Below are 23445 nucleotides of genomic sequence, written 5' to 3'. Positions count from 1 at the left end.
TGTCTGCTTTTCGCCTGTCGTTCGTTCGAAACGTACCATTACTTGGCGTTTGCTCCGATGACAGGGGACTGGGTACAATCATTTCGCGTTATAATAACAAATGCTAACACTCTTTGGAAGATTTGTCATTTTGTTCTAGCTTTATGCAGACTTTAAACGATAATTTTGTATGCAAAATTCTGGGTTCTGTTTTCATTCGTTTAATTTGGATTTCTCCTGTCTCCTTGTTGTGCGTGTGTGTGTGCGTGTGAGCACGCGAGCGTGGTTGTCCCCTTAATGGGACAATTACTTCGAAAATAAATAGCGGCATTGACTATAAGAATGGTCATTCTCTGTCATGCGTTATTAATTTATCTACTCAGCGCCGGCAAAATATAATTAATATCGAAGTGCCATTATGTCGTGGTTTTGTCCTAACAATCGGCTAATTGCCTGTTCTGTAGCCGATGCATGCGCATGCACGTGTTGCAGCAAGAATTATTCGATAATATTCAAATAATCTGTGTATTTTAAACGAGAGTGGAAATAATTACCAAATGTGATATAATATCGAAAGCATACATATTTTATATTTTAATATCGAAACGTATGTAATAAATAACTATATATATATATATATATATATATATATATATATATATATATATATATATATATATATATATCATTATTATTATTCTTTTCCGTTAATTTATTTCAATTTCAGTATAAAATAGGAAACTGTTGATAGGCTTAATTTTACTTATATTCGTTTATTTTCTTTTCACGCTTTATTTCGTAAGACTATTAACGAACGAAAATAATACATGTTTCGTTACCCGAGTTTTGTGAAACCAACGTTCTACTTCGATAAAGATCCGGCACCGATTTTGTACTTCCTACTTTTCAAATATTATACATAGTAAAAAGAAGCCGTATCTATAAAATCTTAGTTCTGCTTAGATGCAGATACATCGTAAACAGTACATTGTATGTTCTTTATGTTGCATCGAATGTCGTTAAATATGTTAAAGAACCCCCATTTGTTTGATGTAAGGTGTTCTATCATGGTATGAAAAAACAAAACAGCGTTGAATGAAAAATGTTGCTTGGTAAGGCCGATATTATATTCTACGGTGTAATCCGACAAGAAGAGTTGGTGTTTATTTTATCGTACATAGATTGCTATTTATAATCGTCGACATTTTATTTTTCAGCAGCGACCACGCCGAAAGACTGCAGCCCAACATTGTCGCCTTTGAATGCGTTCTCTAGGTCTATGGACAATTCATCGTTATCGCGATCTGTTGAACAGCTGTCGAGCCCATTGGAATCCGAACCAAGGAGAAACAAACAAAATCCACCTATCGCAGCACCTGCCGCTCATTCGCGTTCTTCTGCAACTCGTGGAGGCACGTGGGGTTCTATTTCCAGGTGAGAAAAGTTTGTACGATTACGGTAATTCTTGGTTTCGAGCGATAATATTGGGTACGCCAGTTCAATCCAAAATGGCGATTTTACGAGCAAGATATGAAATGCGTAGAGTAACCACGATCGAATCTTGCATTATACGCGATAGCCAAAAAATATTTTCAATGAATCGTATCGCTCTCAAATTTAAGGAAGAAATTTTGTAAATGTACGTTCGATTCCTGTTATACTATTACTTTTTTTCGGTAACCGAATAAAAAAATTGAAAAAGATATATATCAATAATCAAGCAATCTTCTCCGAGCTTATTATTAATCCCTTCGCTTGTACTCCGGCCATTATTCTTCATTCCGCAATATTTATCTTTCAACCGTTTTCTACGCTACCTTTACTTTAGATACTGCATTTGCATTCTAATAATTAAGCCTGGAAATTCAGGATTCCTAAACAAGAAATGCTATAAAACTTGAACAAATTACACATTGATTAGTTCTTTTTTTTATGTTAAATAATAGTTTTTATGTTAAATAAAAAAGCGTCTAGTTTGCATTAGTGTGACCGAAAAAGTATCAATTTACGTTGCAACAGAATGAAACTCTTAAAACTAAAACAAGCATTTAGTTGAAATTAACCCACTACTGAAGCCATGATTATTTTTTATAAAACAGATAACGATACTGTTAACTTAATTAAAAATTGTGCTATTTTTTCACTTGAACATGCCTTTTATAATACTTTTTTATAATAACTATTACGTAAACCGCAAATATAACCATCAGGAAGTATCCCATCCTGAATATTCTTCATATTCCCATTGACTTTTGTAATTCTTTCTCGAAATATAAAATAGGATATTCCAAACAATTATACTGCCTTATCTGCAATATATGCACACACACGGACACATGCACACACACAATTTCCCTTTACTAATTACCTCTATGACCTCGATAAATTTTGTAATTCACTTACACATTCATGACATATAAATCAGAAAATAACAATGTTAAAATCTTTGTTTCGATTGTTATTACTACACACCTTATGTTCAAATACTTGAAGCAATACACCGACTCGAATTTTAATAGCACCAAGAAGAAAATGTGAATTTAAAAATAAAAATATTTCACACACAATGTGGAGTAAAATGTTATAAACTTAAAAATATATCTTCATTAAGGAAATTTCACAAAAGAAAAATGATATTCTTAAAACAACTAAAAATACAGAGAAACGATTAAAATAATATTTGTAAATACTATTTAGTAATTATCTTTATTGTGGTTCTGATAAATGTACCATGGTATAACGGAGTGCACATGAGGTTATAATTTGCACTCAGTGCTCAAAACACACTTTTCACAATTTGTTTCTTATAAAATTTTGTTTATTTTCCAAACTGGCATTCATCTGTTATATATTACAAAAAGCAAGCAATCCCGCTAGATATATATATATATATATATCTATGTGTGTGTGTCAGTACGGAATAAGTTGTATCATGTAACAACTTCCTACTTGGCTTTTTACAAGTTGCCCTGACCGATATTTTTGTATACGCCCATTAATATCTCCTTATACTTGCATTCGTTTTTATCGTTTAAGTAAATAATAAAAAGCCTACGTTACTCGGTATTTATTTATATCGATAGGGAGTTGATAGTACTAAACATTAAATCGTTACTATTAATCGAACTCTAACAAAACAGTGGCAAATTTACCTACTTAGCCAGAATTTACGCTATAAAATGTGGAATAAATGTGAAAACTAAATGTACACCACTAATCGATACGTTTCCTTCCAATACTTTCTCGATGTTGCCACATTCAATAAAAAAGTAAGAGAAAATAAAACTTTTTACTCGTACAATTTAAACCCCGGTCTTTCGCTACGCTGATGACACTCGGTGATAACATAAGCTTCATATGTTTTCACGTTAATGGAACTTACGCGGTCCACAACTTAATCCCTTCAAATCCTTGTTGTTGGTTGGAACTTATTCCTCTCCTCCTTCTAACTTATCTTTCTTCTTCGCTAAAATTAATTCGACTCTTCTCACCGTGCACACTATTTGTTACACTGTGTCGCTTTATTTTTTCACGCTTGCATCTTTTATATGTTTCGCGTCATTTTTTTTTACTCAACCGATGCTACATTTATACTCGCTCGATTTTCAATTGTTTCCCTCTTTAACTACTGTGGCGTAGTATACGGTCCTTGTCTCTTCTTTTCGAATATCGTCTTGCGTCTTCATTTTCTCTTCTGCGCTCATAAGTTACCTCTGTTTGAGTTCTAGCTGCCTATAAAGCATCACAAATAGATGAGCATATACTAGTTTTGGCGGCGATTCCAGAAAGTGGTAAAAATAACTTTGTGATATTATTAAGGTTAGAAATTTTTCAGTTTTGGAATAAATTCGTTGGGAATCACTTTAAAGCTTCGACCACGCAGGATCGTTGTTACCGTAATACGCTCGTTCATGGTATTTTGTCCCACTCTCGGCACACTTGGAGCGATGACCCGTTCGAATGCTTAAATAACTGGCAAACCCGATTTTTTGTTATCATTAAGCGAGGCATCGTGGTATTTGAAATATCGATATGGTTTTCAAAAACGTAGCATCTTCTTAGCTCAAAGGTAGTTTTTTCGTGTCGATTTTCAGAGTATTTGCGCGTTCACGGCATCGAAAGGCTGCGAACAACTCTAGCGGCGGAAGCGGAAGCAACGAGGGCTCCGATGGCTTTGATCCCTACAGATCATGGTCACCGCTTACCGAAGAAGGTTACGGTGAGAAACTTCGTTTACTTAGAGAAGCCGCATCCGTGCCTATGGAGCGATGGAGAGCACCGACGGTCTTAGCATGGTTGGAGGTTGCTCTTGGTATGTCGCAATACGGCCCACGATGCGCTGAAAACGTTAAATCTGGAAAGGTATGGGCTAAACTCGTTCAATAGCAACCGATGGTAAATATTAACTGTATAGTATTAAAAAGTAACAAAGTAGTATTTAACTGGATTAATAGTCATTGTCCTCGTTGAAAGTAGACTAAAACCTTTATTATCCAAGCACCGGTTTAACCGAACGTTCGATTATACGGACATCCTGTCACGATCTAGATTCATCTAGATAATCGAAATCCTACCGTGTAACAAAAATTGTTCAACTCGTGGACGATGGACGTAACGGGAAGCCCAAAATTTTGATCTTATTTACCTCGAAATTGTTTAGGTTTTGCTGGAACTAAGCGATGCAGAATTGGAAGGTGTGTTGGGAGTAACACACCCCCTTCACAGAAAGAAATTACGTTTAGCTATCGAGGAGCATCGACATCCGAGTCTCGTTCGATATCCATGCATTGCTCAACTAGGTCACACGTGGGTTAGCTCCGAATGGTTACCTGATCTTGGACTCGCCCAGTATTCCGAAAATTTTGCCACTCATTTGGTGGACGCTCGGATGCTCGATCTTCTGAGCAAAAAGGAATTAGAGAAACTTCTCGGAGTGACCAGGAAGTTTCATCAAGCCAGCATCGTGCACGGCATTCACTTGCTTCGAATGTTGAACTACGATCGCCAGGTACAACATACTTTCTTCTGTCACGTGTTCTAATGGAATCAGCAATTCAATTGCGAGCAATCAATTGTAACGTACAAAAGTTTAATCGTCTTATACAAGTTGACCCAGAAAAATATGATTTTAGTATGACGTTTAATACCATTGCAATTAGTTCTGAAAGTTATCACAATTTTCTTGTATACAAAGCAAACGTCGCAATAGTAACTGACGCGTTTGTTGCAAAACATTTGTTACACAGAACTTTCACTACAATTTTTACAACGTATCTCTTATGTGTCGATCGACTGCTTCCTAAACACTCGTCGAAATACCTATTAGATTTGTAGCCGCGTGATCGACAAATTTGAATGCTACCGTAATATTGTATTTAATCGTGAACGTAACGAAAAATTCAAACATTTGCTTCGTTTTAACGTATACGTCTATTTTGATTCAAGTTCAAATTCCGTTGGAATAAATTTTATTTTACTTTATTTACTTTCAACATGAGAGGTCTGCTTCCGGAAGAGTTTGAGGTAAAACATGGAAGTGATAGGGTGTAATTTTGGCAGGAGTTTAAAAGAAAAAAGAAGAATAAAGTAAGGCAGATGGGTGAAGTGAGTTAAGGAAAGAGAAGAGGAACAGATCTCTTCGTATTCCTAGGAGAAAATCAAATAAAAACATACTTAAAACAACTATTACTACTTTCAACGAGTTATTCGTCGATTTAATAAAAAAAAATTATAATTGTAAAAATGAATACCTATAATTTTATATATAATCTGATGAAATTTGTCATAAGCACAGTTGGAAGCATTTATATACATATTATAAGCTGAGTTTATTTTTTAAAGGATTTTGCGATACAAATTATAATAATTGTAAGTTGTCGAATAAAAATATTCTAATAGTTAGCACAATTTATGATTAACCATAATCACTTTTACATTCGTTTTTACCATTAGAAAATTTAATTAGTGATCGATAAATAATCTATTCAAAGTTAATAAAGTGAAATATAGTTTGTTCCAGTGGGAGTTCCCAAACTTTGATTTCTTTTTTCTTAAATGTTTGTATCCGTCTGGGCCTCTTGAACATAGACTATCTTTTACCTTTTGCTCTTCTGAAACACCATATATAGATAAGTGAGTTGTTTAAAGAGCGCTCTAAATCGTATTCATACGGCAGGCACTTGCGGTTAGACGACATCAATGCGAGCAAGTTGATACGGATCCTTTAGTTTGGACGAATCAGAGGTTTATTCGGTGGGCGAGGAATATCGATCTAACCGAATACGCTGAGAATTTAAAAGGTGCGTTGAAATTCGACCGTTAACCTAACAAAAAAGGACAAATTTTGTAATTGCAGCGGTCGACTTTTTGTCTAATGTTAAGAAATCCGCTAAAAATGATCTCTATGGATCTAAACTTTCTTTTTCTAAATATAGGCTCGTTATTTTCAATAATATAAAAGTTGTTCAATTTTCTAAATAGATTCTGGTGTGCATGGTGCTCTCGTCGTGCTGGAACCATCCTTCACAGGTGACACGATGGCTACAGCCTTGGGTATACCACCAGCTAAACACATGATCAGACGACACCTCACCGCTGAACTGGAAGCCCTCGTCGTGCCAGCAAGGTACTCAGTCTACTATCATCCAGAGGCCACATTGGACAACGCTCACTAATCGACATAACGAGATCGACCCCGAAAACACGATTCATCGTTTTCATTTGAACAGTCCTTGCTTGAAAGGAAACATTTTAGCATTAATCTCGTGACAACGAATCACGATTACTACTCTTTCATAGATGCTCTACTAACGGTGAAATTATCGAGTAATTCGTATACAGAAAAGGAACGTATCGCGCTGAAAGCAAAAGCAGGGTTAATCGTTCTTAAAACAACGGCAGTGGCGTTCCCTCTCAAGCTCGGACCTATGTATACATTTGAAGATGAACTCGATAACCTGAAACAGATTTCGCGTTCGCTGGAACACTCTCGTCACAGCTCATCTTGTGATATTCTTCACAAAAGAAAAGAGAAAAAAATCGATCGATAACGATTATATTCAAAAGGCACAAATTAAACGGTAGAGAAATGAATTTTTGGTATGAATCAACGGTAGCATGCCCGTCGAATATCAACATATTTAGATGACATAAGCATAGAATCTCGTGGTTCGTTTTCTACCGTATTCTATCGAAGGAGAACTATTTTAGGAATTTTCGCTAAGATATTGTCAATTATCTACATCGCGCTCGCGAAACATTAAAACGCGAAGAAAATATTTCTACGCATTAAAATTAACGAAACATTGTCTCTGATCTTTAAAAAGTTTTACAGCAGTTACTAGTAAGCATCCTTGAATATTCATAATTCGCGAACGCTCGATACTTGTGTTTTCAGTACGGTGTTTAGCTTCGAAAACGTTGGGATTGTACAAAATCGCGAATACTCGATAGGCCTCACTTTTTCAGAGTTTCTACTTAGTCTGTCGTAAAGATAGTAGTATCCGTTAACGTTTACGATCGAGAAAATATTCTTTAATCGATATATTTCAGTTCTCGAGAATTGTAAATAATAACGGGCGAGCTTAAAAAGTAATTTGCATCGGTACTGTTAAGATCGATATCAAAACTCTCACTTCCGTCGAAGCATTTTTAACGGTGAAACAATAACCGTCGGGAAATTGTAAATAGTCCAAACTTAAGCAAAGAATTATTTACAATTTGGTCGTGAAAATACGACGATACACGTAGACAGTTAGTGTCGCGCTAAAGAAATTAAGACTACGATTAAGATCCCGTTTAAGGGCAAGCCACAAAGAATGTTCAAATATTAAGTTCCAAAACTCAGGTTCTGGAGCGCTATCAATTTGTCGCGTAAGCGTGATTACTCGTTACAGTGACGAAGAGTCGAATATAGAAACAGTTCTTTCTGACAGACATTGACATTGAACATTATACATACCATAAAGACCTCAGAAAATCCATGTAGGAGACGAGCACCAAAATTGCTGAGGGTAGAACATGATTAAATTGTTAACTATCGAGAGGTAAATGTACACGCTGGCCTGGGCAATCTCGAACGAAGGAACGTTCATGAGACCGAATCGAGATCGCTCCTGACGTCCAGCGTAATATAAGTACTCATCCGTAATACACACGCCATACTTGGATATATCGGGAATACACACACGTAAATACAGTACAGTACAGTCGACATAATGTACATATACAAACATGCAGTATACTCAAATGAAATTATTATCGAAACATTGTACTCGGCACCGCAGCAATTCGCTGGGTCTGCAGTCCACTCGATCGCGGATCCATCGGTAACGTCTTTCATAGCTGAGCCGTAGCCCACAGCTGCCGCCTGCACTGCACTGCGCTATGTACAGCACATGTTAATATTAGTAATTCTGGTGTAATCCGTGGCTCGGTTCTGTTGAGTGAAAAGCGACAATTGACAGCATTTCTTTCAAGGAAAATATAATATCTATCATCGAGCCAGAAAATTACTTATTAGAAGTTTGAACTCGTGAGAAACAATAATTACAAAGATTCCTCTTGTTGTTTCAAAGTGTACGTATGCGTACAAGTGTCTTTGTTTTAAACGATTTATAAAAGAAACACAGAAGAACGATTATATCGATTCGTAAACGGGGAAGAAGGTTCCTCTTTATTTGTATTTACCCATGGATCACACCAGTATGCATTATGGTTCCTTTCATCTTTTTCTGATTTGCCAACTTTGATATTTACATTTTTTACTGTTCGATGTTTATTCCAATTGATTGACTAGCTGACCCCGATGCGTCTCGATCGGTCCTTCACGGACGATCCTGCGTATTTGGTGTCCAGTAAACATATACATTCTTCTATATATCGATGGTGCACAAAATGCTTGTGTATGTATATTTATGTTGTAACTAGAGATATTCATTATGATAAATCTGGTTCTATCGTTGAGCACTTGCAGCGAGCCACTGTTCGATTCAAAACGTTCTTCGTTTTCACATTAGGGCATCGAAGCCCTCGTACCAGTGATGAGACTAAGACGCGTTTTGATACCATCAATACGTTTACATTTACAATCGATACTCTTGCACTAAACCTTTCTAATCAAATTCTTACACCGATTCACGACTTAGTTTCCCATAGTTCTTTCAACTTTAACGTATCTACATACATTACATGTAACGATGTTTCGATTATTGCGATATCGATATCGATAAAAATAGAAATATTGAGTTAAAGGCATAAATTATAAAGAAACCTAGAATGAACGCGCTTATGAAATACAACGATAACGATCATAATTATACTAAAATAATTTAATATTTCGAACATCGATTACTATCGGTTATCGAGGAAAAATAATTTTACCAGATTTACTGGAGACAAAAAATTCATTATCAAATTAAAAGACTGGCTTTCAAAAATGAAAAATTGTGCAAAGATTGAGTGAAAATATTTGAGCGATCGACAAATCTGATGGTAAATTCAGTTGTATCGTTAAAATAACGAATTTAAAAGTTCCTCTGTAACAGCATACTACAAGAAATGTCAACAAGTACATAAAAGATAATATATTTTAATAACCAATAACAACTCGTTTCGATATCTATTTGATATCTCGGTACAACAATGCTTGAAAATCGATAAGTATCGGAATAATGAGCATATCATCGACTTGGTTTCATCGCTACCTCTTACCCCTGGCATCGTTCTGCCGAAAGAACAATGACAATCGTCTCCATTTAATTTAACTTCGAAACGAATCGAATCTTGAACCTGTTCCAAACCTAATAGAATTCAATTCGATCGTGACGTATGTCTTGTACCACCCTTCTATATTTCGGAAGTAGGAATTGTTTGCACCATTTCCCAAAGTAAGCACTCGAAGGCCACGACTCGTCGTTGTTACTCGCGAAAAACGAATAACGAATTAGGAGAGAGGTTCGCTGCAAACCGTGCCGAACGTGTGTGTGTCCGCGGTGTCACCAAGGTGTGTGCATACAAGCGGGTCAGGATGCGTGTACGCAGAAAAGCGTGCATGAAGCGTGGTGTGCGTGTGTGTAGAAGTCAGCTGGAGGTGGTCCCGAGGAACAGCAACCCTGGAGGTCGCCCGATGAGCACCGTAAGCGCGGGCGGTAGCCTCGGTCGTGGAAGCCGAGCGTTGCATCTCCAACATCATCAGAGCTCCCTGTCGGCCCTTCACATGGCGGCGAACCACTCTGGCACGGTCGATAGACGCAGATCCAGCCTCAGGGTAACGTACCGTATAGATTTAAAGACCTGGTCCATACACGACTGCCCCGGGAACTCGATATGGTACTCTTTATCTTTCGACCGTACTCTTTCTCGAGCTTGCACGGGTTACGACAAACTCTCAGCAGATCGCTTCTGACATCGTTTCACTTTATTTTCAGCCTTCGAATCGAGGGATTTCCCTGCACTCGCGCTTCAACGATCAAAAAACTCTTAACTAGAATCGTTGAATGGAAATAACAAAGTGTCGAATAAAAATTTTGTTCACTACGGGGGAAAAGAATATGTTAACATTGTTATTATTTTTAACTGCCGACACGTTCCTAACTGCCTATGACGTCACCAATTGCACGAAACTTCTAATTATGGAAAAATTATAATCCATTCGATTTTTGCATTTGGGCCCTTTGGTTATACCTGGATTAGCAACTTTCGAGCGACATTAAAAATTAATCGTCTGAAATCGATTCCGTTTTCATACATCGTGTTGCACGGAAAGAGAGGAATCGTGTTGAATCGTTTCAGTACTTACTCGTGGAATGATACTTTACGCAGAAAAAGTTTTCATAGGCGGTGGTGATAATTTGAAATATATTGGGACCTTCGAGTGAGAATTAAAATGTTTAAAAAACATTAAAACGAATTTTGCGACAAAACGAGAATATGTTAGTTTCGATACAGAAGTGATCTGCCTTGAATAATATCGTAGTGTTTAATCATGATGCTGATGTCATGGATGACTTTCTTCGTATAAGTTTTAATATCGTATTAACACTGCGCATAACATTTTGAAATAGTAGGTACATAGAAAGCCATCATTGACAATTAAAACAAACATTATATGAGAAAAATCATTTTTAATGGTTGCTCGAGCTACGTTATCGTACAAAAATCGTTTGCCGATTAAGAATAAAAGCCTTTGGTCGAGCTTTAGTTACGATGTACGTGTAACACGAGCTACTACTTACAATGAATTTTTTCCATCGTACATATTTTTGAAGTACCGTCATCGTTAATTTATCGTCATTTCATTTTTGTATATATTAACTTCTTTATTTATCGATTTCTCATTGGCACGATTGCATGGCATCGCTTACGAAAAAACCGCTCGCGCAGTATCTCACCAGAAACGAATTTCCATCTCGATACATCCTGAACACGCTTAACCCTCATCGAGAAGAGTACACGATTTCTTTGTAGATACGAATAATAGAAAACAAGAAAAAAGTGAAGAACGTTGTGTCTCAGAAATTAAATAAAGTCGCTATTGGACGAATACTAAACAAACATGTAGTATTAAAGTCAATGCATCGTTGGATTCTTCATATATCTGTAAAAACACAGATCCTTCTATACATAGAGTTCTAATATTTTCTACAAACATTCGAATCAGAATTTGGAAAAGAACGCGTTGTTCGTTAAAATAAAACTCGTTAGTAACTATTACACATTGCGATCGAATCTCAACGCGATAAGGGTTAAAAGCTGTGAGCTATGAGCTCAACCTAACGTTAATCATTGTCCCTGCATCCTGTGGATCGTCGCAGACCTGCAGTCTTCTTTACTTGAAAAAGGTTCGGTATATATGTATATATGTGTATATGTGTGTGTGTGTGCGTGCGTGTGTGTGTGTGTGTGTGCGTGTGCGTGCGTGCGCGCGCGTATGTGTTTTGTATATGTACATATGTATATGTGTGTATATATGTATATGTGTGTATATATGTATATGTATATGTATATGTATATGTATATGTATATGTATATGTATATGTATATGTATATGTATATGTATATGTATATGTATATGTATATGTATATGTATATGTATATGTATATGTATATGTATATGTATATGTATATGTATATGTATATGTATATGTATATGTATATGTATATGTATATGTATATGTATATGTATATGTATATGTATATGTATATGTATATGTATATGTATATGTATATGTATATGTATATGTATATGTATATGTATATGTATATGTATATGTATATGTACATACATACGTACACACGCGCACACATACATACACACACACATACATATGTATCTATATCTATATATCTATATCTATATTAATCCATCGTTTCTTTCTTTACGTCTCTGTGCATTATTTTATCGTCTTAGGAACCCCAATGAGGCGTTTTAATTAGTTCAGATTGCATTCGGTTGACCGCAACTCCTCGAAGTTTCGTTCACGGATCATTGGAGTTGCAGAGAACTGCAATACAGAGAATTTATGCAATATCCAATTTTTTTTTAATCAGATGCAGATCTCCGAAACATCTTTGGAGAAACTTCGAGAGAACAGTTCTTTGGGAGTATGTAAGAGGAACGATTGATTGCTCGTGTCGGTACTCGGCTTATATATCGTCTTCCTTCGGTAACGTTCCTTTTGTTAACTATGATAGAATACTACTTCGCGTAATAGAAATTATAAAATCGCAACGTTTAATAGTGCAAACGTGGTAATTTCTACGTGTACGTCTGCATAGGAAAATTTGCTACTTTTCTTTATATTATAAAGTTCGTGTCGACTTCCAGTTTCATAATACGGAATGATCCGCTAAACACAGATCATCTCAACATCTTTGCTATGTTAAATAATGAGAAGAAATTGTGTAACATCAGATAGAACGTTATATGGTTTAAAGTGAACATATTGATTATGTAACATACCGAAATATACATACATCGATATGTTCTCTATTTTAGTTCTCTGTAACATTTATTTCAAATAACAACTCTTCGTAACTATTTTGCCAAGAAACTTTATATACATACGTAAAAATTTGCAACAGTTATTACTAGTAGAATTTTAAACTTTGTTTTCAGTTGTCGGATAAATATACTTTATTTTACCTTACTACCTAATTAAATTCTACTCTATAAAATCAGGCACTCGCAAAGAAATGATCAAAAATACTTTCAAGCAACGCTACTTCGTGTTATTTAAAGTAACGAAGATATAAAAAAAAAATATTAAAATGGCCCGTTTTTAGCGGACCACCAGTTCCATTGTTCGAAATTCGATATTTTCTCGAATTTTACTTCATAAAAATTTTTAGAAATTGTGTCTTGGAAACAAGTAAGAAATAAATGCAATCTATCGTATCTTTACATGTTCCAATTTTCGTAGAAACATAGTAGGTGTTCGTCGTTATCTTAAAGCACCCTCCAAAACGACGAGACATTATTCGTGTATTTGAAGTTTCTCGCGGATGTCTCCTCGTGTAAACCGAATGTCTGGATTTCAGCAAAGTGCCTCGGAACTCAAAACTTGACACAATCGATCGTTACGTTGTTTCGCGCGGACGACGCTCCGTAAAAATTTCAGCATTTCTCGTGGATCTCGACTTCGATCGTACAGACATCGAAAATACGAACGAAACACGAATCGATTCAACGTTGCAATGTCGCGTGAAAAAGAGAAAAAAAATAAGAAAAGGAGAAAATTGTGTGTACACCGATAAAATTCGTTCAGATTTACGTTGTCGGTACGACAAGCGCGCGAATCTACGTACATAGAAATTGATTTTGATTCGACGTGAATCGTTCGTATTCCGCTTGGAAAGCTGAAGAAAAGAAAGACTGACCCGACATTCGGAGCTACGAGTGCAATCGTATCGCCCTTAAATGTAGGTAACGCAACAAGCCGTACAATCTTCTCCCTATACTTAAACTATCTACTTGTAAATCTTGTAAACCCTCGCTGACGTTTCTTTTCGTCGATCGTAGCGAACATTACCGACGATTAAACTGCGATCGAAGAATCTTTCGTAGTGTGGAAACTGAGAGTTGATCCCGCGATATTCGCAAAACACGAGCTTAACTTGTTAGTGAAATTGTTAGAAAAAATTTTATCGGTAATTTATCTTTGTAATTCATCGAACCGTAAACATTACGAACTTTCTTTGTCGAGTTTCCTATAGAATTGTATCTTGTTACCATTCCGTGTATCTACATGTTCTTTCGGTCGAAGTTTACCTCCGCCTTTGTCATACTGTTTCAAACGATGCAACCGTTAATTAAAATTTTCTTACAACTTTTTACGGTCCATTTCACAATTTGTCCAAAATTCGTAGATTAATTTTAACAATCAACGATACAGGCTCGCGGTACTCGTTAAATCGAATAAAAATTATTAATTCTTTCGGCTTTCAAACGGTTTTCATCCGTCTACGCACAGGAGTTACGAAACTTTGCAATCGTTGTCCGTAATAAGTAGCGGGCATAGAGAACGGATTTTCAGTATTGATTTTGTGAACATTCATGGACAGAGAAAACTCTTGTTGAATAATCGGTTGGAAGAAGAGATTGAGCTTATTGGAAACGATACGAGTACACAATTACTGCTTACGAAGAATTGTCCAAGCAGTAGAAGCACCGATATCGACATTTCTTACCATTTTTTTAACATCAAGTACAAAACAGATACATATACTACGTAGGTTTCGTGCGATCCGAAAAATTGATTCGAAAAGAGGTAACTTCGTAGAAGCGTTAGTAGAACGTTACGATTTTATGCGACTTTGGCATAACCAATACCACGATTTGATCGACGATGAATCGTTCATTAAAAAAAACTTGTTTTTTAAATACGTTTATAATTTTATCGTCCTATTCGATATCTTTAAATATTTTATCTTATTATTAACTCTTACACTGCACAACCACATGTGATGACGCATTGCTACTTATAGATACATAGAAATATTAACTCGTATAAATTCTACACAGCCCCCTACCATTTCGACACAGTCGCAGTTGCGTGATTTTTTTTTTTTTTTTACACGAAATCCTTCGAATTGAACGTAGTTTATTGGAACTATGACATCGAGTCATCAACGAGTCGTGCGAGTAAAACAAGTAAATACTTGCAGGTCGGAGCAATACGATAAGATAATCACACTGTTTTCCTACTATAAGCAATTATAATCTTAAACGCGAATATATAAATATACTAAAATATAAGTAAATACAAAGATGATTGGCATCATCGAAATAGAAGATCGCCGTGTTTACTCCGAAAGTTTCGGTTTAGCAAGTATCGAGAGCCTCTAAACACTTTTAACCGTCTTTTACGAACGCCCTGTATTTTTGTGTACCTTTTAAGAATATTGAACAATCGGGCTCGATGAACTACGAATGAAACATCGCAACTCTTAATTGTTGTGCTTGACTATAGTTTCCTTTGAAAGGCTGATTGTATCGCCGTCACACTGTAAACACTGTACATAAAGAGCAACAATTAATTACCACCTTCTCCTTTTCATGTATGTTAATCGAAGTGCCCTGCTTTCAAGGGCACGTTATCGTAGTGAAAACCGCGTAAAACGAAAAGAAAAAGAAACCTCCAGACGCTCGATTTTTAGCAACCTAATACAATTATAACAATGACGAGCCATTGTGTAAATATAAACTGATGATTTCAATGTGAAATTCAGGGTGTGGGTTCTTAATTGACCTTGTTTCGTCCTTTACTAGTTGTCGTGGAAGAGCTCACAGGTATGCGCCCATAATAATTTAATTGCGTACCACGATTGAAATTCCGATTGATTTTTCTTCGATTCCTTTAGCATTGTAATTAGTAGTGATTCCAAATTTTATTTTAAACGCATCGTATAACAAGGAAATTGGCTAATAGAACGCTAATATTGTACGATTAATAAAAAACGTGATAATTGTGCTCTTCGCTAATTTGAATTTGACCGCACAATGAGTCGAACATTTTGAGTTTGAACGGCAAAAAAAACATGCGTTGCATTATACGATAGAATTGTAATTCGTATTTCTTGTTCCCTTTTTTTTTTCTACATATATTCCTCATTGGCCAATTTTTGAAAAATCGATTTATCAGCTTATACGTTGCTTTATCTTTAGCTCGATGGCAGATAGTTTCGTGCCTATTAGTCAAAATATGGTTTTACTTGTCTCGAAAATGAAAACCAATACAATGCCTTCGTTTTTCTACCTATCGCTTTTTGTTTGTCGATTGAAAATTAGACTACGCGAACTTTGAACGCGACTGATCGTCGGTCAAACGATCTCGCCACATCGTGCCTTCCGTTCCTTAGAAAGCTAGCGAATAATCGCTTAATTTCCAAGTAACCGTCGAACATTTTCCAACGACGAACGTAGAGACAGACCAGACCATCCATTCGATGTATCGTTGCACGTGCATCCCTAATCTTCGCCGTGTTCAACGCAGGATATACTATCCCTATCCTTCCGTCATTTTCTTCGATCACAATCGTACGAAACGGTTTCGAAACTCAAATGCAAAACTGGATTCTCCCCTTCGAAGAGAATTCGGTCGTTTGGTTTCGAAACGTTTCGATACTGCAGGCTCGAACAGTTCAGACACACGTTCTTCACTTCGATGCATCGTCTCGAACACCTCGTCATCTCATCACCTCGTTATCTCGTCATCCCGTCACCTCGGGCATCTTGAGTATCCCGATAGCTCGTTTGTCAGTAGCATCGTCCTCTCGAGGAAGTCGAGATCCACAGTACCGGGTGTCCCGATCGACGTTTCTAACGAATCTATCCTTTCACAGGGATCGTTGAGTCGGGCCTTTGGTCTGCGACCTAGAAGCGAAAAAGCCTCACCGTCATCATCGTCGGACACAGGAAGCTTGGCTAGCCAATACATGAGCAGCGCCCGGAGCAACTCACCACCGCCACCGCAATTGCCACCGAGGCCCATCACGGGCAACAAAAGACATCGTAGGGTGAAAAGCATCGGAGACATCGATTACATAACGACCGCGGCTGTTAGCACCCCTGTTTGACAGGAGGGTAGGCCCCAGCATCCGGGGCCTTATCGAAGCTTGAGCGAACGTGGATACTCGTCCTCGTACTCCTCTTCGCAGTACGGCTCGTATTCCGGCTACAGTAACGTTCTACCCGGTGATCAGTACCAGTACCAACAAACCGGAAACTACTATCAACTGAAGGGTGGATATTATTCTCCTCAGAGCACTGGACCACCGTTTCCAGGTGTCCAAAGATACGGCAGCCTCGCTGAAGAAACTTGGTCGTGCACTGCGAAAGACAACCCCACGGGCAATCCAAAAACGAATCCGAGAACTTATTTGGCTTAATCTTAGATTTGGAACGATCTCCACGGTGGCGTTGCGAACGTACGCAAAGAGTTGTTACCTCTAATATTCATGGCTACTATCCGTTCAAATTGAACGGATATCCGTTGCGGTTATCCGTTACGACGCGATCGGTGCACTATGTCGACCACGATACGTCGAGCACAGTGCAACGAAACTCGAAGAGATGCGACGAGCTGGGTTTTTGTTGAAAGATCGTTTCGAAAAATTACACTCTTCCCAAGATACGTACAATTTCTATTTATATGCGTAAACGATTAATCGTATGATTTTTATCGCATTTCGCCGGAGAATAGTCCTCTGCCGAGATCCTGTCGAAGATACATGGTTTTCTTTTGAACGGAAAATAGATCAAAGAACAGATCGCTGTGATGTATTTTAGCAAATAAACGAATCGGTCTTTTCGCGCGTTCGAACGTACGGCGTTAAATTTAAGAATACTCGAGCTAATTCTACGATAATCGACGGATTTTTAGGTTACAAAATTAACCGTGTCTAATGCATCGTGTTTTCTTTCTGTCTTTCTTCTTGTTTTTTTTTTTTTTTTTTTTTGTCTACTCTACATCGATAAAAATAGACAGCTTCCGATTCAAACATTTAAAAGTGAAACAATTTAATTTATTCCGCGAAGATAATGCTCCTGGGATGTAACAGGATGGATTTGAATCCTGAAATTTATCACGTGTCTCGAAGTAATAATACATAAAGCTGTGAAAGAACAAAATCAATTGGATACCGGAACCGTTTAAAGTCGCGTCGCTTCGTTTAGAAGTTGCGTCGATATCGTACAAAGATACGAGCACTGCTTACTCATTTTGATTAATAAAATCTCATATTTTTGTCGGAGAGTAAATTCCTGATCGAATATCATACGAGGTAGAACTGCTCCAAACTATGGAATTACGAATCACAAGACAGGCTACGAATATTGGAACCAGTTTTGTAGCACATAAAAGCATCGTAAATAAAATAAAGGAGTCGATACTGTTCGCGGAGTTTGTATCAGTAGTATCAACAGTAAGAAGAAGCTCGAATCTTGTCGGAATAATGTACGAAAGATAGGGATCTAAAACGATATATAATTTGACGTAAATTAATCAAAGCTACGACAATGTATTCAACTCGTAAAGAACATTTTCAAAGCTGTATAGAAATATATTCACGAATATATAATATTAAAAGAAGCAGTTACATTTAAATTTAGAAATAGTAGTTGAATAGCATAGTACAATCGAATCTGCTGATCATACTACTGAGTACAAAATAAACCACACTTTCGTGTTTAAATACGAAGATTTAGCATTACCTAGAAAGTGACATTATGTACATTGTCATGATATACCGATGATTGCTGCCAAATACGAGGTCTCGAAACGCCTCTTCATTGTACCCCGAACATCAACGAAGGAAATACGACCAATTAGAAACAAAAATATTTAAACTTCAATGATGTATCTATGAATTTACATGATTTTCCAGTCGAAAAGTTTTGTTAACTGTGATCAACACCAGTGTTAGAGGAACACCGATTCCAAAACATCCGTTGTTTCTCTGGTTGTTTTTTAGAAATCGGGAAACTTAATCAACTAGCATCGTTCAAAAATTAATCGTATACCAGTTATTTGGGTGTGAGTACCTTAGGAGTCCTATAAGCTGACGAGTTCTCGAGAATAAGAAAGAAGTTACCTTTAAAGCTCGAATATTGAATCATAGCAGTGCAGAGACGTAACAACGTTTTAAGAGATCGAACAATATGTTACAGGAGAACCCTTACGTAATGAAAGACAATTGACCGATTAATCGGAATATGCATCCGGTCGAGGATTGCCTATAAAACGAAGAGGAAGTAGCAGGGGCTTCCATCGATATTGTATACAAATATTTTAATCTGTTTGGATCAACAACCAACATACATTCCAGTCGCACTTTGTTGAGATTAATCATGAAACAAAATAGGCAAAAATCTATTCCGAGTATCGACAAAATAGAATAGAACGAAATCGACGACCAAGTGAAACGACAAATGACGTATTCTGCATTTTTGCGATTGAATATAATCACGCTCGGTCTCCAGGACCTGCTATTTTTTTTACGCACTTTCGTTATGTTTTCTACGTTCATGATATTTGTATGTACATACACGCTATACTCGGGGAGCTGAAAACTCGTACGAACGAAATATTTTTTCTTCGAACGCACATAGAGAGAATTTTTCGCATGGTTTTCATACGACGAATTGGTAAATTACAAATTCGTCAGAGATTATTTTTTTGAGCTAAAGCCAGCGTCGAGTAATGGTTAAGTACATGTAAGCTGTAATTTATTGTATAACTATTAAGACAAATGTATACACGAGCCGATCGGTCGACGATGTATTTATACAAGCTGATATTAATTATTATTATTATTATTATTATTATTATTATTATTATTATTATTATTATTATTAAATATTCTGGATCTTCGATCACCCAAGAAGCCAGAACGATCCGAATGCACGTCAGAATTAAGTATAGTTATGCTTGCGTAACCAAGACATTTTGTAAGTAAAATTTATATATTAAATATTTATTCGTAGGTACAGGTTTCTGCGTATTTATGCTCAGTGGTAATTTATTTCGGTTGAGCATTTTGGATCCGTGAGTTGTTTGATACTGGATCAGTATTATCGTCGTTTGTTACGGCTAAACGATGGATCAATACTCTCTAAGTAATTATATTTTTACATACCTAAGTAATTTATTTGGATAAATTAGTTTAGGTCTAATTTATTTGACGCTTACCGCGAAATCGGCAAATTCTGCGTCAACTCTCGATATTCGTGATCAACTAATGTATTTTAATCGAAGACCATTGCAACATTTGCTTGCGGATGTCTAATTGATTATGTGACCAATGATCGAAAGAAACATTGTAAATGTGCTCAGTATCGTCTGTATATATTTGTGTGAGTGTAACTAAATATTTGGGAGAAATGAAATAAATGAATGCCTTTACTTCTGTGCAACATAAACGTTCTATTTCTTTTTATCATTTATTTATTTTCTTAACAACATCGAGTGTTCATAATACGGATATAAACACGTACAATACGGAAATTATTTTAATAGTGTTATAAATTTAACGTATAAGAAACGCCTACGACGCAAACAATATACATATTATTTCCAATCCAATCTTCGATCGTATTTAAAAATCTATAAAGTTTTAGTAATTTCAAAGTCGTATCAAACGCAAGGACGTAAAGTAGAAACGTAATTGAATAAATACGATAGTGTTATACATTCGGTTCCTAACCATTTGCATTTTAGAAAAACGCCCATAGGAATCGCTCCACATTTTACAATTGCTATACTCAATGAAGAATTTAATTGATTCACTCCAAGTTTTATACACACGTTCTGTAGGCATCCTTTTATATTCTGTACCAAAATTATAAGCATATCTGTAATTGATTTTTTATAATAATAGACAAAATATCTGGAAAAATCGATACTTGTGTTATTCGGCCCAATTTGCTTGTATCTCGTTATTTTAATAATTCTAGTACCTCTTGTAAAGGCAACTTTACAGATGAAAAATGATTTTAAATTATTTATTTCTGATCGTCAAGATGGATGTTATCGTAACAGCCATGGAGCGATGCAAAATAAACACGGTGTGTGTTTTGATCAAACATTTTTTAAATATTAATTTTTTGTTATACAAAAAATTTGTACATCTTCTTCAAAGATAATTAAATATGTAACCGAAATTATAGATTAAAGTACGTTGTAGTTTTTGCCAAGAAAAAATCCCATGTACAATGTTTCCGCCATAGGTGTGCATTTCTCGAGACCGAAGAGTCACATTTATCAAAAAAAGACAACGTTCTTTTTGTTGTACTGCTTGCTTCGAACGTAGACAGAGAAAGAGTCGAACAAACTGAGAATCGTAGTAGTCATGTGAGACAATGACGCTCTTATTTACATTCAAGTTATGAGTTTACATAAGTAAATTTTATTTAAATTATGTTGTGTTTGATTTCATTTTTATTAGAAAAATATTACGAAAATGTTAAAAAAGCTTTATACCAAAAAGCGTTTATTGATAGGGACTGAAAAAGATATTGCTTAGCATCGCGGTTGGAGAGGATAATCGATGCCTTCCCAATCTGCGGGATCCTAACGACCGGATTCATCGCCTCTATACGGACATGATCTAATCAGTAGACTTGAATGATGCCCTCGTCTGGACGAGCACCCTAGCCGCGATCTAACAGTGCGGCCACTCCTGTCAAAGTCGCTGGACAAAGGTTTTGGTAGCCTCACCTATCAAACGATGCAGATGCTGTCCGGCCGGACACGGTTACTTTGGACAGTACGTGCATCGTATAGGTGAGAAAACGACGACGCACTGCTGACACTGTCCTGGTGACCAGGATACGGCGCAGCACAACCTAAAAGCGTGTCCCGTATAGGCAGATGAGTGACGTGTCCTGGTGGGGGAAATTGGAAGAGATCTCTCACTGCCGGGCGTAATGAACGCTATGCTCGGCAGCTAGAGTAAGTGGAGAACTGTGGTCTCCTTTTGTGAATGAATCATGTTGCAGAGGAAACTACAGGAAGAGTGTGCGAATGCACGAAAGACCACCTCCTAGTCCCTTGCCACGGGCCCCCAATTTTTTTTTAGACGACAAAACCAGACCTAAGGTCACGAGTCGAAGAGCTTAAGATGCTTCGGCCACTCTCAAATCGGTTCCGGCAACCCGAGAACTTGTTGTTCAATATCACCCAGATATATGTATGCGCATGCGCATGCGTGAGGGTAGGGGGCGTAAGTGTTTGGCCGCACTAGCAGTGGAGAGGAAAATCTCGCTCACCCTTCCAATCCTACCTCACCGTGAGTTTAGGCCTCACGGACACCCGTAATTCGATCCCCTCAACGAATGGTATCGTGGCAGCGTAATCCTGCCCGCTACCGGGCGTAGGTGCGGTAACCGTGCAGCACACGGGGCACTGAAAATCTTTCTGCTGTCAGTCCTTGATGGCATTCAAAGTTGTCTGGTTTGACCTGCATTAAACACCTGCCAACAACATGTGCCGACCCCTCTTTCTTACTGGTGGGCGCTGGGTAGCTGTGGTTTCATTCGTTGTCGACGAACGGCCATTATGGCTTGATGAGTTGGAGACCAAATACGATAAAGAGTAATCTAAGTCTGTCCAGGACGATAGAGAAAAGTCAAAGAGAAAAATCCTTCATGCAATGGAGTTGAACGGCGACGTGAGATCTATCCGATTTGTCTTTTCCGTTCTCGATTATGCGTATCACAGAAAGTATATATAAATAAGCGGTATTATTCCAGACGTGTTAGTCTTTGTCTGTACATCCATTATAAGGTGGAGCTCGATCATCTGGCAAAAGTAGACAAGTTGATATAGGACTTAGATCCAAGGAGCAGCGCGTCCATTATTTTAATGACTCGTATACAATTATCGACTACATGTCAATCTTTGGTGTTCCTCTCTGGTCGTGCAAGAATGATCACCATGGTTGGTTTAGTGGGTAGACTTCGCACTCAGATTGCCGGGGCGGAGAATTCTACATATCTTTCGGCCTCACCGAAGAGGTTGGGGAAGTCTTAAGATTCCCTTCACGAAAAAAAAGGTACACCAGGTAGATCGTGACCCTCTCCCACTCCAATGCCTTCAACGCACGATGCGTGAAGACGTAGGACGGCTTCCAACGTACTGCCCTCTCCCACTCCTTCCAATCAGGTATTTAGGGAATCCGATGTAGCCACGCTGCCCGTAACTATACGTGATGACACTTCATAACAGTGTCGGTAAGTTTGATGTTTGGTAATTGTTTGTTTTCAAAATGGTGGGGATAAAAAAATACGAAAATCTTTTGCAATATTGGGAACATAAAAAACATCCTTATCCAGAATTATATTAGTGAAACGTCAATTTTCAGGACTGAAATTTATATTGAATAAACAACAACCACGATTAAATCGTGATATTAAAAACGATATTATGATAATACAAACAAACGAGCCTGGTGTTAAAGTCAAAAGAT

The 23445-nt window shown here is 37.1% G+C and overlaps 2 protein-coding genes across 13 annotated transcripts in view; both read left to right on the top strand.

Annotated features, from left to right (window-relative positions):
- Positions 1–17072, top strand: part of Liprin-gamma (liprin protein kazrin) — a 244333-nt gene extending 227261 nt beyond the window's left edge. For 7 of the 12 annotated variants that reach the window (XM_076316096.1, XM_076316095.1, XM_076316088.1 and 4 more), the window contains 8 exons: positions 1197–1413; positions 4074–4341; positions 4640–4987; positions 6155–6278; positions 6460–6604; positions 10057–10246; positions 15749–15769; positions 16822–17072. In XM_076316096.1, the coding sequence (XP_076172211.1) occupies positions 1197–1413; positions 4074–4341; positions 4640–4987; positions 6155–6278; positions 6460–6604; positions 10057–10246; positions 15749–15769; positions 16822–17055 (1547 nt within the window). In that variant the 3' untranslated portion in view covers positions 17056–17072. The remainder of the gene's footprint in view (positions 1–1196; positions 1414–4073; positions 4342–4639; positions 4988–6154; positions 6279–6459; positions 6605–10056; positions 10247–15748; positions 15770–16821) is intronic. The other 5 variants (XM_076316094.1, XM_076316089.1, XM_076316091.1 and 2 more) reach the window with 4 other exon arrangements.
- Positions 17056–20713, top strand: LOC143149425 (uncharacterized; the record flags this gene model as incomplete). Its single annotated transcript, XM_076316760.1, has 1 exon — positions 17056–20713. A coding segment is annotated over one exon (312 nt), but the record flags the coding sequence as incomplete, so codon positions are not given.
- Between the last annotated feature and the right edge of the window lie 2732 nt (positions 20714–23445).

The sequence above is a fragment of the Ptiloglossa arizonensis genome, chromosome 7 (genome assembly GCF_051014685.1).
Source record: "Ptiloglossa arizonensis isolate GNS036 chromosome 7, iyPtiAriz1_principal, whole genome shotgun sequence".
Classification (NCBI taxonomy): Eukaryota; Metazoa; Arthropoda; class Insecta; order Hymenoptera; family Colletidae; genus Ptiloglossa; species Ptiloglossa arizonensis.
This window is presented reverse-complemented; position numbering and strand designations above follow the sequence as displayed.